We start from the raw sequence: 16,374 nt of genomic DNA on the forward strand, positions 1-16,374 counted from the left end.
ATCTAGTGGATTTGCTGGACCTAGAGAACCTGTTATTTCCTTTTGAACACACATAATAACTAGAAGAACCTTTCAAGGGCCAAGGAAGTACTTGAGCTTGTTTGTGGACCAATGTCAACCGAGGCAAGGGGCGGTTTTCAATACTTCATCACCTTCATTGATGACTTCTCGAAAATTGGATACGTCTATTTGATGCGCTACAAGTCTGAAACTTTTGACATGTTTAAGGAGTTTAAGGCTAAAGTAGAGACGCGTCATGGTAAGAGTATCAAATGCTTGCGATCTGATCGCGGAGGCGAGTACCTAAGTGTCGAGTTTTTGGACTACTTATCAGCGTCGGGAATTCAATCCCAATCGACTGCGCCGGGCACACCCCAGCAGAATGGCGTAGCTGAAAGAAGGAATAAGACTTTGTTAAACATGGTCTGATCGATGATGAGTTATGCACGGTTACCAATTTCATATGAGTTGTGGACCGGGCGTAAGCCCAATCTGGAACATCTCAGAGTGTGGGGGTGTCCGGCTCATGTATTGGAAAAGGATCCAACTAAGCTGGAACCAAGGACGGAGGTATGTGTGTTTATAGGTTATCCTAGAGGATCGGAAGCTTATGAATTCTATAGTCTCCGAGATAAGAAAGTCATTGTGAGCACACATGCCACATTCTTAGAGGAAGACTTTATAATGAATCATAAGTCCAACAGTGAGATAGCTCTTGAAGAGCTAACTTCAGTCACAAGTTCCATTAACCAAGAACAATTACCTAGTGTAACAACAATTCCAGAAACTTCAACTACTACTCCAAATGTTGTAGTGTCGCGTCGCAGTGGGAGGGTCTCTCATGAGACCGAAAGATACATTGGTTTGGGTGAGTGCATGGATCACTCCTCGGACAGCAATGTATTTGATCCCTGGAATCTTGCAGAGGCGCAGACAGATGTCGATCATTGCGAATGAGTGAAAGCAATGGATTCGGAACTACAATCAATGGTAGACAAAGACGTCTATGATTTGTCTATCCTACCCGAAGGTTGTACTACCATTGGGAGCAAGTGGATATAAACACGTAAACGTGTTAAAGTCTTTAAGGCAAGACTAGTGGCTAAGGGGTATACCCAAAGGGAAGGCATCGATTACGATGAGACCTTCTCCCCAGTAGTCATGCTCAAATCGATCCGTATTCTTTTGTCTATAGCAGCTTACATGGATTGAAAAGTATGGCAGATGGACGTTAAGACTGCGTTTTTAAACGGGAGTCTTGAGAAGACCATCTACATGGAACAACCTGAAGGATATGTGGTAAAGGGCAAGTAACACATGGTTTGGAAGCTTAAGAAGGCCATTTATGGCCTCAAGCAAGCATCTAGATCATGGAACCAGTGTTTTGATCAAACTGTTCAAAAGTTTGGATTTGAAAAGTTCCCTAATGAAAGCTGCGTGTATAAGAAGGTTGAAAAAGGAAATGTTGTGTTCTAAGTTTTATATGTAGATGACATTCTTCTAATTAGAAACAATAAAAAGATGTTGTCATCAGTACGAACTTGGTTGTCCAGCCAGTTCGAGATGAAAGATATGGGTGATGCGGAACACATTCTCGGTATCAAGGTTCTTCGGAACCGTGCAAATAGAACGTTGTGTTTATCCCAAGAATCTTACATCGATACGGTACTTAGACGCTTTAGCATGCAAGATGCCAAGAAAGGTTTCTTACCTTTTAGACATGACATCCATTTATCTCAAGAGATGTGTCCAAAGACAGCATCTGAGATAGCAGAGATGAGAAGGATACCATATGCCTCGGTTGTTGGTAGTCTCATGTATGCTATGCTTTGTACTAGACCTGATATCTGCTTTGTTGTTGGCATGGTAGCAAGATATCAATCGAATCCCGGCCAAGGACATTGGACTGCCGTAAAGAACATACTCAAGTACCTTAATCGGACTAAGGACTATGTTCTAGTTTACAATGCAGCCGAGCTCTGTCCTTTAGGATATACAGATTTAGACTTTCAAGCTGATGTAGATTCGAGAAAATCAAATTCCGGATATGTGTTTACCTTAGGAGGTGGAGCTGTAATTTGGAAGAGTGTAAAACAGAAATGCATTGCAGACTCTACCATGGAAGCCGAATATGTGGCCGCTTCGGAGGCTGCAAAAGAGGCTATATGGCTTAAGAACTTCCTTCTAGACTTAGGTGTGGTTACGAATATGCCCAAGAGCATCACCATTTATTGTGACAATTCTGGTGCTGTGGCAAATTCGAGGGAACCACGGGCTCATAAAGCGAGCAAGCACATAGAGAGGAAGTATCATATCATTCGAGATATAGTGCAGAGAGGAGACATACAAGTGGTCAAGATTGAGTCAGAAAACAACCTGGCAGATCCTTTCACGAAGGCATTAGCGGTCAAGCCGTTTGAGAGCTATGTTGAAGGAATGGGAGTTCGACTAATACAAAACCTCAATTCGCTTTCAGTATAAGTGGGAGAATTAGACGTTAGCACATTTTTTTTGTATACTCGAAAGTGTTTTGAGTATAAGTGGGAGATTGTTAGAGTTTGTATACTAGAAATCACGTTTCGAGTGATTGAATACTGTAAAACTCTTATTTTATTTTCCAAGTAATAAAACAGATTATTTTTGTCATAATGTTGTTATGTTTTACATTTAATGGATGTTAATTGCATGTTTAAATGTATAAGTTAACTTAACAAAGTCTAAGTCTTTGTTCTAGTAGATCGGTTGTGGGCAGCGTCCACTTTAAGGTATCACGGTCAGTCCTAAACAAAGAAAAAGAAGAATTTCACAACCTAGATGGAATTAGACTATCCATCGTGAAAGGTTGCAATGTTAGTCCGCATATTTCTAAGCCTTATGGAAATAAGATGACATTGGTGTGGTATAGCACTGAACGGATTTAACAGCAAGACTTGTCCTTGGGCTATCTACTGAAAGGCGAGGTCTTGATAAATATTTGTTTCTTAATCAATGTAGGTTAGCATTGAGCATACGGTATTGATTATGCATTACTTTGACTTATCAAATGGTACGGGTTTTTCGTAACCCAATAATCCTGATATATTGAGTAGTGGTGATTATTATCAAGCGGTGCTAGAATTGCTATTATGTTGAATCGTGCGCGAGGTGAGTCTCGTTTGATAATGTCCTCAAGAGGAGCACGGAACAAGGTTTTATTATTCGGAACCTAGCTAGTTGGAGTTTGATCACTCTATGAATAATAAATAAGCGTTTCATGCTAAGTCCACTCTTGGAATTAATAAGAAATTAATTAATTAAGTCCATAGCAGACATTAATTAATTAATTGACATTATTATCTTAAGCGCGGGAAATGAATGTTAAAACGAAAACTCGGATTACAAATCCAATATTGTGAGAAAGGTGGATTCACTCACACTCACAAATCCAATTCCAAGATTTAAGTGCTTGAGGTGGATCAATCAAGGTATACTCCTTGGTCAACAAAATCAAGAAGACAAAGCCATAAACACATATTAGCAAGATGCAAGTCAAAGAAAAACAAACAAGGGGTGACACTTTTGCTGAAATTTGGCTGATCTTTATGATTTTTTTTGGTATTGATTCCCGCGCCCAATTTGGATGAATTTTGGTGGATAGATTCCCAAACAAGTCTAGATCAAGGGAAAAATGTCCATATATAGTCAGATTTGATGATTGGATATGTTTTGTATGGTTTTCCCCAACTATGCCAAAACAGGGCAATGATGTTAATCTCCACGGTTAATTAGGCAAACGAACGAATTTTTTGATGAAATTTTGCAGGTACATAGGTCACATAACATAGATCATACCCACCAAATTTCAGCTTAATCTAAGCACAATTGATCAATCCGATCAATCCGATCATCCCAACAAAACAGAGCAAAAACAAAAGACAAAAGGAAAAATAACCCAACCCAAAGCAACAATAGATCAAACACCTAGTGGGTACTAGGCTCTAGATACCAAATGATGTGGATCCATGTATTTTGTGATCCATTTCCCAAGGATTTACCCAATTTGTAGGTGATTGATCTAATATTTTTGTGAAGTAGATTTTCTATTGTGTCAATAATGGCAACCCAACAACAAATAAGGAAACTAAGATGAACAAAGAAGGAAATAACATTGGATAGGGTGGAAATTGGGATACATAGTCATTGATGAAGCAAGCTAAGGCACTTACAACATAACTAACATGCATCCATGGCTAGATCTTCAAGGGAACCACAAACCTCAAAGCATACCTCTACTTGATCCATGCTTGAACTAGCAATTGATGGAAATCCCATGCTTGAACTAGCAATTGATGGATTCAAGCAACCTAAATCTAGGAATTGGATAGAAACCCTCTCCAAGAGGAAACAAAGCTCTCAAGCATCTAATTTCATCAAAATCTAAGGAAAAGAAATGACATCAAGAGGTATTTATACTATGGGTCCAAAAATAGAAAGTTGGCCCACAAAATCTAAAAATCGGCATAATCGCCCGGTCGGGCATTTTTCACATGCCAAAATGCCCGGCCCGGGCGTTTTCCCTGTCCCCGGGCGTTTTGCACAGTAAAAAACGCCCGGCCGGGCGTTTTTCCCGAAGCTCCCGGCCTTCTCTGCGCGACTTCCGTAAAACCGCCATAACTCCCTCATTCGGACTCCGATTGGGACGTGCAAGATACCCACGCGAAGCCGTTTCCAAGACGAAGACAATGGTGGCAGTTTCATAGCTTTCGGATATCATCTATATAGGACGGTTTTCGGTTGAATCCAGCTGTAGCTGAAATCCTCGACGCACGGCCTCCATGATCGTATCAATTTTAAAAGCTTAAAATTTCGTCCCCCTCTACTAGAACGGTTCTAATTTTTCCTCTCCTCTTAGGAGTAGAATTTCTGTCTTCTTTATTTAAGTCCTAGTATTCCGGTGAGATCAGCCTACACTGATATTGGAGTACAGTTCGGGAACCAGAGAGAAGATCCGTGGTCTAGTATTCAAAGCGTCACGTGGAGAAGCAGCTAGCCATCATTAATTCTTTTGAGAATTAATCAGGTATTATTTCTGCTCCGTAGAAAAGCATATTTTAGGTTTCAATATTCCTAACGCATGATTAATTCAAGTTATGAGCATGATACATGTGAGAATTACGCGAATAGATTTTGTCTAAATAATCTGCTAAATAGATCTGATTATTATGTGATTTATTTATCCGATTAATAATTTTTAAATTATGATAATCCGACGCACCCTTCCGCTGCCAGTTCCTTCATTCCCTTGACATCAGAAGTTGGGAACTCTTGCCTTATGCTGTCCTCACACTTTTGAAGGTACCCAGTACGGAAACCGTTGTCGGACTTCCATCTCAAAGCAACTAGTTCAGCCAACGTCGCGGCAAGGATTTCTTCTTCGCGCGGAATCCACATCCGTCGCGTCCGGTCACCCTTCTTATATTTGCGATGGAGTTTTGAGGGTTACCTGCTACACAAAGCCACAGGAACAGTGAATAATGTAGTTGCGACGAAGCAAAGTCAAACCTAGCTAAACATACCTCCCGGCGCGCCACCACCAACGTTCCCAATCCCATTACCAACAACACCTGTGTTATGCGCTATATAAACCTACAAATAATGGTAAAACAGAAAGAAAATGATCAGCAATTCGTACTCAAGAGGTAAATAAATGACACCAAGGGATGTGTGAATGGTGAACACTCACCGAAGCCGAGAGAGTAGAAGAGTGTACATAATAATGGAGTTTTGGGTAGTATTTATTTAAAAAAAAGGCGCCAAAACCGACAGCTTTATGGAGGGAAGAGTAAATTACCCGGTACATTTTGGCGCGTAGTCAATTAATTGACGAGGCTAATATCGGAATAATCGGAAAATAACGAGGACAAACTTGGAATTGCAGGCACAAATATAAGTCAAACAATCACATCAACTCATTTCTGGTTTCGAAAAAAGGTTCAGCAAACGGATGCATTCACACCCGAGTTTGTGGGCCCAACACGTTTTATTTCTACTGAGTTTTATTTACCACCAAAGTCAAATAAGGAAGGGCGAACATGCCCTAAAAGAAAGATTAAATATAATTATATCATACTATTTCTCTTCAATTATTCGTATTTTGATTTTTGAGTTGCACAATAGGAGTAATATTTATTTTATGTATTTATAATATTCAAAGTACGTTTATATACATTGAATATGATTACAAGTTAATTTGTTTTGGAACGAGTCATTGCATTTGAATTTGTTGAGCGTCGATAGCTCGTATGTCCAACCTAATAATATAAACATATTTTTACCTAAAATAACTAATAATCCATGTTAAATTATATATTCTTCCCCTCTTTTTTAAAATAACAACTATTTCTATTTTGGGTTGTTCCTTAAAAATAGAAATTTTAGAATCTTTATATTTTAGGACATGGACCCCATAATCCACTAACTCTACTTTCACTATTTTTTCTCTTCCTCTCTCTTACTTTACTCATATTTCTTTTCATCTCTCTTACTTTACCAATTCTTCTCACTTACTTTACCAATTGTGCATTATAACCTGTGTCGTTTCAAATGTTTATATTTTTTGAATCCGGAGGGAGTATTTAATATAATATTATTTTGTTAATTAAAATGAACGTTCTATATTTTTATTTATAAAATATTAAATTTTTATCTACAATTTATATATTTAATTTTATTTACTGATAAAAAACTTATGAAATTTTATCATTAACTAAATCTTATTATATGTACAACTAATTATATATTCCATCCGTCCTAAAAAAAAATAGATAATTTTATAAATAACACTGATTTTAATATATATGGAGTAATTGATAAAGTAAGAAAGAAACACTTTGACTTCTTCATCCCAAGGATGAAGTATAAGGTTGTAGTATTGGGTGTGTGATCAAATACTAACTAAGTTATAGTAATAACTAATAACTAATACTCCCTCCGTCCACGAATAGGAGTCCCGGTTGGCCATTTTCATCCGTCCGCCATTAGGAGTCCCGGTTAGACATTTTATCTTGGGAGTATAAAAAATGACCCCATTGTTCCCTTAATTTAGAAGCTGCAATTAATTTTAATCCACTTTGATTGCAATTTCTCACTCTCTCTCTTAATGTTAGATTTCATTATTCCAAAGAATAAAGCAAATAATAATATAATTGGGTCACACATTCCACTATCACACACTTTAATTATTACACTCAAACTTTTCTTAAAACACGCACCCAACTCAACCGGGACTCCTATTCGCGGACGAAGGGAGTATCAATTTTGTATGTTAAAAATATCAACACAAAGACATAAATTAATCAATATTCTTGTGTTGATAAACTTATGTGTTAGTGTTGATATTTAAATTTACATGTTGTATTGATGTAATTATGTCTTTGTGATGATAATTTTAATACACATAGTTGAAAGTTATTAGTTATTACTGTAAATTAGTTAGCACACTAACGCAACCCTGTAGTATTGTATACATATAGCAGTAAAATGTTGTACTTCATATTTATAATAATGTGAGAGAATTTAATTCAGAAAATGAGACATTTTTTATTGGACAAATTTTTTTAAAAAATGTGACATCTATTTATTATGAGACGAAATGAGTAAATTTTTACTAGGCTACTAAAAGACCGACGATCTCTCTTAAAATTACCTCAACAAATTATACAAACCATTTAAATCATATGATTGGCAATATGACAATCTCTCATACATTTCTGCATCACTAAACGTATGAGAGTGACTGAATTGGTAAATAAAGAACTCAAACTAATTGAGAACTCTAGGTTTAGAGTATAAAACATAATGTAAAATTAATATTCAAAAGTCTGTCTTTTAATTTTAACAATGAGACATTTATATTTGCCGAAATCCTAAACTTATGAAAAATAAAACTAAAAGAAAATAACTAAAAGAAAAATAAGCAAAAAAGGAAACCCTAATTTGTAGAAGGAAAAACAATTAATATTTTTCCATCTACTAATTCTATTAACTAGGAAATAAATAAAACTCTAAATATATTTTTTTTTCTTATCTCCTATAACCGCATAGTTTATCATGTTAATTTTTGGAATTTTGAAATAATACTTGTTAGTTTCATTGATAATGACAATCTAAAATATTCAAATTGTAATTTTTAATTACACTTATTATTTTTAATGATAATTGACCATACTAAAACATTTCAAACTGTAATTTGTATATTATCTTTGCCGACTTGCAATATAATCATGTCTATGGAGTGTTACGTGACTCAAATTTAAACGTATATAATGACATAAGTTTAACATATATAATGCCAAAAAATTGTACTTAATCTGTCCTAAGAAAATTTGGGAGCCCAAGAAAGTTGAGTTATATTTTTCTTGCACTCGTTTTCAAAATATGATTAAAGAATAGTTAAAATAGATATATAATAAAATAAAAATGAGAATAATATAAATAAGATTCTTCTTTATATTATTCTCGCTTTTACTATATTATATATCAATTTTAATTATTTATTATGATTTTTTTAAAATGAATGAAAAAAAAAGTGGCTCAATTTAGTGGTGACGAAAGGAATATAAGTGTGGTGATATGACAGTATGTCATATTTCAACAATTTGCATATGATGAGGTCTGTTGCAATGTTAAAATATTCAAGTGCAATATATATAATGATCTATATTCAATATATAAAGTGTCAGAAGTAACTATGTGAGTGTATTTTTGTTTTGCAATAGTGAAAATGACAACCATCATATATTCAAACAATTTGCTTATAAAAGATTTGTCGAACTACTATAATGATTTAAATTCAATATATAGAGGGTCTGTTCAATTGCTATGATTATTTATGACCAAAAGGCCATAACTAATTAAATAAAAAAGCAGTTGAAAATGCAATCCAACACATACATACTAACCAAGTGGGCTTGAGATGAGTCTGAATATATTTAAATAAGTTCTATGCCAGCCCCAGCCCAAGCCCAAGCCCAGATGGCCCACTTTGGAACAAATCTCCATTTCCCAAACTCAAATCTCTCTCATTTCTTATTTCACCGCAGAATCCTTCCGATTCAACGGAAAAATGCTGCGCCGTCTCGCCGCCCAGCGCATTCTTGAGCTCCGTCAAGCATTACGTCATCCACAGGTTTTTGCTTTCTTCATTTCCGAGATCTTTTAAAGCTTGTCTTTTCTATTTCTTATTTTCCGATTTCAAATTGTGTTTCTGCAGGCATCGCGATCCTTCTCAACTGCGCTTAACTATGTGAGTTACTTTTTATGCTCAAGTTTGCTGAGATTTCTGATTGCAATTTGTTAGCATTTGTTTCGGTTTATTTTCACCTGATTTATCATTTTTTTTTTGTGGATTTCAGCATCTTGATAGTCCGGATAATAATCCAGATCTTCCATGGGAGTTCTCGGGAAAGAACAAGGAAAAGGTAAGTTGAATTGACTGTTTCAGATTATTGCTGGTTTTCTTCTTTTCAAATGTCGAATTTGGATTGACGAATGGGTTGCCATAGCCGATGATCTATTGTTTGCAATATTTGATAGCAGCAGCTAGCTTAAGGGAGAAATGTGGTTTGCTTTGGTCAATTGCAGTTGTCAATGCAGATTATCCATATGCTTCTATGGCATTAGCATTTAGTTGTTTGGTCATGGAGTTTTGTTTTCCTCTGTGTGCGTATGACTCTCAAGGGTCCAAGTCTAAATTGTAATGTATTGTCGGCAGCGATTCTATGTTAATTTTTTAGTTTAGGATTGTTTTTTTTTTGGTATTTCACTATTTCTGTATATAAACCAACTTAAACTCTTTGGTTGCAATGTGCAAGATGGCTACCAGTAACATATTTAATTGATAATCACTGTGGCTATTATAGGAAACTTATGTGAATAGTGACTGCGGTGAAGTTATGCTCTGTTCTATTTTAATCATAATCAGTAGCATATGTCTTTATTCCCATGATCAAATAAAAGTTTCTTTTTATGCAGGTTAAGGAGATATTGTCTCACTATCCTTCAAACTATAAGCAATCTGCTGTCATTCCTTTGCTTGATCTTGCACAACAGCAACATGGAGGTTGGCTCTCGGTTTCAGCAATGAATCATGTATGTTAATCAGATTTATTAATGTCTTCTTCCAAATATCCATTTCATATTATCTAGGTCCATCTCGTATGTTTTCTTACAAAATTAATCACGTGGAAGCTGAAATAGTATCGCTGCTATGGTGCAATACAATACTTAGTAGTACCAATGGCACCAACGTTCCTTCAGTTCTACTTTTAAACATCCTTAATTGAGACTAGGATAAACATGCTTAATTGTGATGTGGATACTTGATACCAAAAGTGTTGGATGTAATTTGCCTCTTTCCCAGCCGGAAACACTATTTGAGCAGTCCGGGTAGAGATTTTCAAATTGGAATGTATGGGTATCCTCGCCGGAGATCATCGAAGATTTTCCATGCAAAGTACCAAACATAGAACATTCATGTGGTTTATTCGAAATAATGTAAGAAGGCATATTCCTCCAACAACTGTAATAATCTTATAGATATTTATAGGGTGAATCATCATTGCAAAAATAATTAAAATTGTTCAAACTATGGAATTCTACAGCTTTGGCATACTGCTTTTATTAGACTTCCACCATACATTTTTGTTGGATATAATAGCTGTGTTTGGATGTCATTCTCTTATAAATTAAGCATTTATTATTAATAGTTTTGGGGGGACTGGCTTGTTTGATAGAACTGAATCTGTAGAAGACTGCCAATAGCAGCTGTTCGAGGATGACATTTTTTTAAGTCTCAAGTCTCCTTAACTTCCCAACTGACATATTTAAGGATCACACATCACTTGCTTGCTTCAGCTTATATATTGCTTTCCCTCGTCTTAATTATTCTGATTACGATGGCTATCTGTAATTCAAGCTGATTAGTAACCAGTGTGCAAGTTCCATGCCCAATTGCAAAAATTATCTTAGTGCAAGTCTTCCCCATGTATTTATCTTGACAGTGACACTGATATTATGCTGTTTCCAAACTTGTTATTTCAGTATGTTTTTCTGATACGTGATTGATATGAATATATGATTAAATCAATATTTCATTTAAATTTTCTATGTCATCATTAAAGGTTGCTAAGATCATTGATGTTCCTCCAATTCGTGTATATGAGGTTGCAACCTTCTATTCGATGTTCAACCGAACAAAGGTAATTTATAATGCTCCAAATTGGTTATGACACACAAGATGTGCTAGCTATGTAGGTGAATTTCTCATAATCCAAGCTACTTGTTGGTGACTGAAGGTTGGAAAATACCACCTATTGGTATGTGGTACCACACCTTGCATGATCCGCGGTTCTAGAGAAATTGAATCAGCACTATTGAGTCACCTAGGAGTTAAGCGCAATGGTAAAGTCATGTAATCTAATTTTCATCTCTGTTTACTTTTCTGATCTTCTGTAACCTTAAAACATGGAGTCCTCTGAGCCTGTTGTGATTTTTAATTTAATCCGCCATATACATTCTGCAGAAGTAACTAAGGATGGACTTTTTTCTGTTGGAGAAATGGAATGCATGGTATGTTACCATATGAGAATCTCTCTATTATAGACATTGTCTTTCTTGTTGTGCTCATTAAGTTGCTAATTTATAGTGTTTCTTCACTAATCACCATTTGTGTTAACTCCTGAGATATCTGCGCATTGAATACAATGCATCTTGCAACACTGAAGAAGAAAAATTTTCATTATATTCTGATGTTTTAAACTATATAACTCCAGCAGCAAGTTCATGTAGATGCGAACCACCTAGTTGTTATAATTGGCAGTTTGAATTTGGAAGTATCAAATTCTATGATTTTAGATCATAATTCATACCGATTAAGAAAGTCGTGGTGGAGCATCATTAAATGCAAAAGTCCATATCTACGATCCCTATTGTTTAGCATCTTCTCTTTTAAGGGATGAGATTTTTATGTGTGTCGTGATGCTGAAGAGTGCTACTATTCCTCATATCACGTTTTGGATTGTGATTGAATGTTGTCTTTGATATGGTTGCATCATCTTTTCAATTTAAAGTTGAAAAACATGAAATTTGAAACCAAAGAAGGTGTAGGAGAAAACAATTTGTATAACAAATCTGGGATAATACTTACAGTTTTATTCAGGCCCTGTGATTATGCTGGAGTAATTATTCTAAGGAATTTGATGGACTCTTGACTACCATCATAAGATAAATACACAACTATAGGATAAAATTAGATAAGTAGATATAAAATGATCTAATCTGCCAACGAAAGCTAAGTGAAAATAGTGGCCTGGAATTTAAGGTTCTTATCAAATTCTGACCCTATCAAAATGCTCATGTCTAGGACAACCTATACTATGTAATGATTTATATAGACTTAATGCATGATGTGATAATTGATATCTTGTTGGTGTATTAGGGATCTTGTGTAAATGCTCCAATGATCACTATTGCTGACTACTCCAGTGGATCCGAGGGATATACCTATAATTATTACGTGAGTGCTACTGTTTTCATTCAGATGCTGTACAACTGAATGCCTCAGAAATAACCTTAGTTCCTTTTGATTGCTACAGGAAGACATTACTCCGAAGAGAGTTGTCGAGATTGTGGAGGCCCTCAGAAGAGGGGAAAAGCCTCCAGTAAGACATATGTGATTGAGTTATCAAGATTGTCAGTCAAGTCATTGCTATGTTTAGTTACATATATATGTTTTTTTAATTTCAGCATGGCACACAAAATGCCAACCGCATAAACTCTGGACCGGAAGGTGGGAACACTACATTGTTAGGTGAGCCTAAGCCTCCTCCATGCCGGGACCTTGATGCCTGCTGAACAAGGTGATTTTGACGTTATTCTTGCAAATAATGATATGAAGAGTTATTGACAAATTCGGAGCATTTGTACGATGTAAGCTGTCGATTTTACTCAAAATGAATGTCAAAATTATGTTTCTTCTTTTTTGGCTCCCCCCGCTAACCATTATGTGGGTTGATTATGGAGCTGAGTTTGTTGAGGTTTGATGTTAATGCATCAGACAAAGCCTTGAAATACTGTAAACTTAGGAATTCTTGAAAGACTAAAGGACCTAGGCCCTTTTTGGTCCTAAACATATGACGATTTTACGATTTTGGTCCAAAACATTATCTTTTGAATTATTCGGTCCCTCACAAATAAAAACTGGTCACATCTGGTTCGAATTAGATGGCACTGTTTAAATTTAACAGTTAACAAATCTTCATTGGATTTTGATCGGATTAAGTTAATAATTATGTTTTATTGATGTCTAATATCTAATTAACCCAAAACTAAAAAATTAAAATTTTAAGTTAATAGAAATATTTATTACAAAAATAAATTAAAACATAAAATGATTTAACAAAATTAAAACAGATGAACCGACGCGACGCCTCTTCTTCACAATTTCTACATTCAATCGTCGTTCATCTCCCCAATCTCTCTCACTTGGAGAACGCGCTAGTTTTCGCCGGTGATTCCACCGTAGTTCGCGGCGGCGATTTACTAGAAATCAAAAGTCGATTCAACCCGCGAAAAATCCTAGTTATCCATGAGTTGGTTCGTGTACGACTCCTATCACCGTTGTTTGGGCGATCCTCGAGATAATAATTACACGTTTGAGAGGAGGAGGAAGGCGATGCACAGTCAACCAGCTCCGAATGAAAATTGAGAAGGTGAGCTTTGCTTCATTTTTCATCCCGTTTCGAAAGTGGTTCCAAATTTTTTTGTCTTTTTTGTCTTATTTTCTTGATTTGTGTCGATTTGTCTTGATTTTGTCTCGATTCTGTTTTATTATGAATTGATTTGTCTCGATTTTGTCCTATTATATGATTAGGTTTTCATGTTTTGGTATATACGCTATGTGGTGGGCTGGCCGAGTGTGCTGAGCATGTGGGGAATATGTTTTTTGGAGTATGCGTGTATATTCTTTGATGTGTGTTGGTGGGGACCAAGGTTGGTGATGGTAAACATGTAAGGTATAATCTTTGATGTGTGTTCTGCTTAGAATTTTAAATGCTTATGGTCTAGTGTTGGGGAATAATTTTGGTAGTGGGGACCACACTTGTTGACATAAATATTTGGTTGTTTAAAGTAAATGTTTAGGACTGATATGATTTTTATTTTTTGTATAAAAGATGGGACCTTCACAACATGAGTGCATTATTCTAGTGAGATGGATGAAAGCCGTGGAAAACAATATGTGGATGGGATGATTGAGTACATCCACAAATGTGACCCAGAAAAATGGTACAAACTTGAAGTAGATGATTTTATTGAGAAGAAGCTTGGTCTAGATGTAAGTGAGTTGGAGTACTTTTTACCTGAAGACTGGTATGAATTTAAAAAAAGGCTTGGTGTTCTTATTTGGCAATAAATATTCTATGGATATGACTGAAACTGGAGTATAAGCAGGGGTTTAGTTGACCTCTATGTTGTAGAAACAACTGGGGTATTAGTCAGCCAAGTAATACAAGACCATGGAGATAATGTGAATGCTACTGATGTGGATGGGGTGTGACTGACACTGATGGGGAAAGGGTGAATAGGGATAGAGTTATGGGTGCTACTTGATGTGAATATGAGGATGAGGATGAGGATGATGATGAGGATGAGGATAGAGCTATGGGTAATGATGTGGATACTGATGAAGTAGAGGATCTACAAGTAGATTAGGGAAAGGGAAAAAGTAAGGGGATGGCTAAGGCAATGAGTAAGGGGAATTCTGTTGATGATGGAAAAATGGAAGGCTAGATTCGGCTAATAAGTGGAAGAACAAGGTTAATGTTGCTGAGGTGGACAATGTGGAGGTTCATCCATTTGTTGATAGTGACTAGGACCTCAGTGATAAGGATGAAGATAATATTATGGCTGCCAAAGTAGAACGGTGGAAAAGGGTTGTGTATGTAATTGTAAGGAACCCTATTGATGATACTAGTGACAGTGATCAACTACCTAGTGACTCACCAAGTTCGGGAACAGAAGTTGAAGAAGAGAAAGAGCATTATGATGATACAAAACATTTGATTAGAAGATACTAGGCTGACACTGATCGCAACGACCCGAGATGGGAAATTGGGTTGCGTTTTAATTCCAAGGCAGATTTCAAAGAATTAATTTGTCACCAAGGAGTATTGTTGGAGAAGAAGCCGCGGTTGAAAAAAAATAACATTCGTTGCATAGCTCACTGTCGAGGGGTACTAAGAAACAAGAAGAAGACCGAATGTCCGTGGCTTGTGCAACTGGCTATAGGCCTGCCCATGGGTTTCGGCTGGTTCCACGGCTCCGCAACAAACGTAAGTGTGGCAGGGCTTCCTATAACCATCGATGTGCCAATGCACGGTATCTTAGTAAGAAATACAAGGGAGATATTTGAGTCATCCCTGGAATGATGTTGGCCAATTTATTGAAAAGGTGCACTATGAAATGAATATCACCATTTCTCCAGGAAAGGCTAATAGAGCTATGCAACATGCACGGAGGCTGATTGAAGTGGAATTGGTGAAGCAGTACAAGCGCCTACATGACTACAAGGCTGAAATTCTTAGCGCTAATCCGGGAAGCACGGTTGTCTTAGCTACGCAGCGGCTCGATGATGGAAATGACAAGTTTAAGGCCATTTACATTGCTTACGAAGCATGTAAAACTTCTTTCAGACGTCATTGCAGACGCTTGATAGGCCTAGATGGGTGTCATCTGAAGGGGCAAGCTAAGAGAATTCTTTTGACAGCCATCGGATTGGATCCGAATGATCAGATATTTCCCATTGCTTTTGTCGTAGTTCGCATTGAAAATACTGATACATGGAATTGGTTCCTTGGGTTGTTGGTGCAAGACTTGGAAACTACAGATTCTAGCAAGTGGACTTTCATCTCGGACAGACAACGGGTACATTATGCTAACATGCTTAAAGTTCTTAAATTATTCATGTTATTCAATATTACAAATTATTCATCAATTTCTCGGGCATTAATCAGGAACTTAAGAACTTTAAGCATGTTAGCATAATGTACCTGTTGTCTGTCCGAGATGAAAGTCCTCTTACTAGAATCCGTAGTTTCCAAGTCTTGCACCAACAGCCCAAGGAACCAATTCCATGTATCAGTATTTTCAATGCGAACTACGACAAAAGCTATGGGAAATATCTGATCATTCGGATCCAATCCGATGGCTGTCAAAAGAATTCTCTTAGCTTGCCCCTTTAGATGACACCCATCTAGGCCTATCAAGCGTCTGCAATGACGTTTGAAAGAAGTTTTACATGCTTCGTAAGCAATGTAAATGGCCTTAAACTTGTCATTT

At 36.5% G+C, this 16,374-nt stretch overlaps 1 protein-coding gene across 1 annotated transcript; it reads left to right on the forward strand.

Annotated features, from left to right (window-relative positions):
- The first annotated feature begins 9,048 nt into the window (after positions 1-9,048).
- On the forward strand, positions 9,049-13,015 carry LOC125208342 (NADH dehydrogenase [ubiquinone] flavoprotein 2, mitochondrial-like). Its single transcript, XM_048107934.1, has 10 exons — positions 9,049-9,166; positions 9,251-9,283; positions 9,393-9,458; positions 10,012-10,128; positions 11,160-11,237; positions 11,334-11,439; positions 11,561-11,607; positions 12,476-12,553; positions 12,633-12,698; positions 12,784-13,015. The coding sequence occupies exons 1-10, from the start codon at positions 9,104-9,106 to the stop codon at positions 12,889-12,891; spliced, it is 762 nt and encodes a 253-aa protein (XP_047963891.1). The 5' UTR covers positions 9,049-9,103; the 3' UTR covers positions 12,892-13,015.
- Positions 13,016-16,374: the final 3,359 nt, after the last annotated feature.

The sequence above is a fragment of the Salvia hispanica genome, chromosome 1, assembly GCF_023119035.1.
Source record: "Salvia hispanica cultivar TCC Black 2014 chromosome 1, UniMelb_Shisp_WGS_1.0, whole genome shotgun sequence".
In the NCBI taxonomy this organism is placed as follows: domain Eukaryota; kingdom Viridiplantae; phylum Streptophyta; class Magnoliopsida; order Lamiales; family Lamiaceae; genus Salvia; species Salvia hispanica.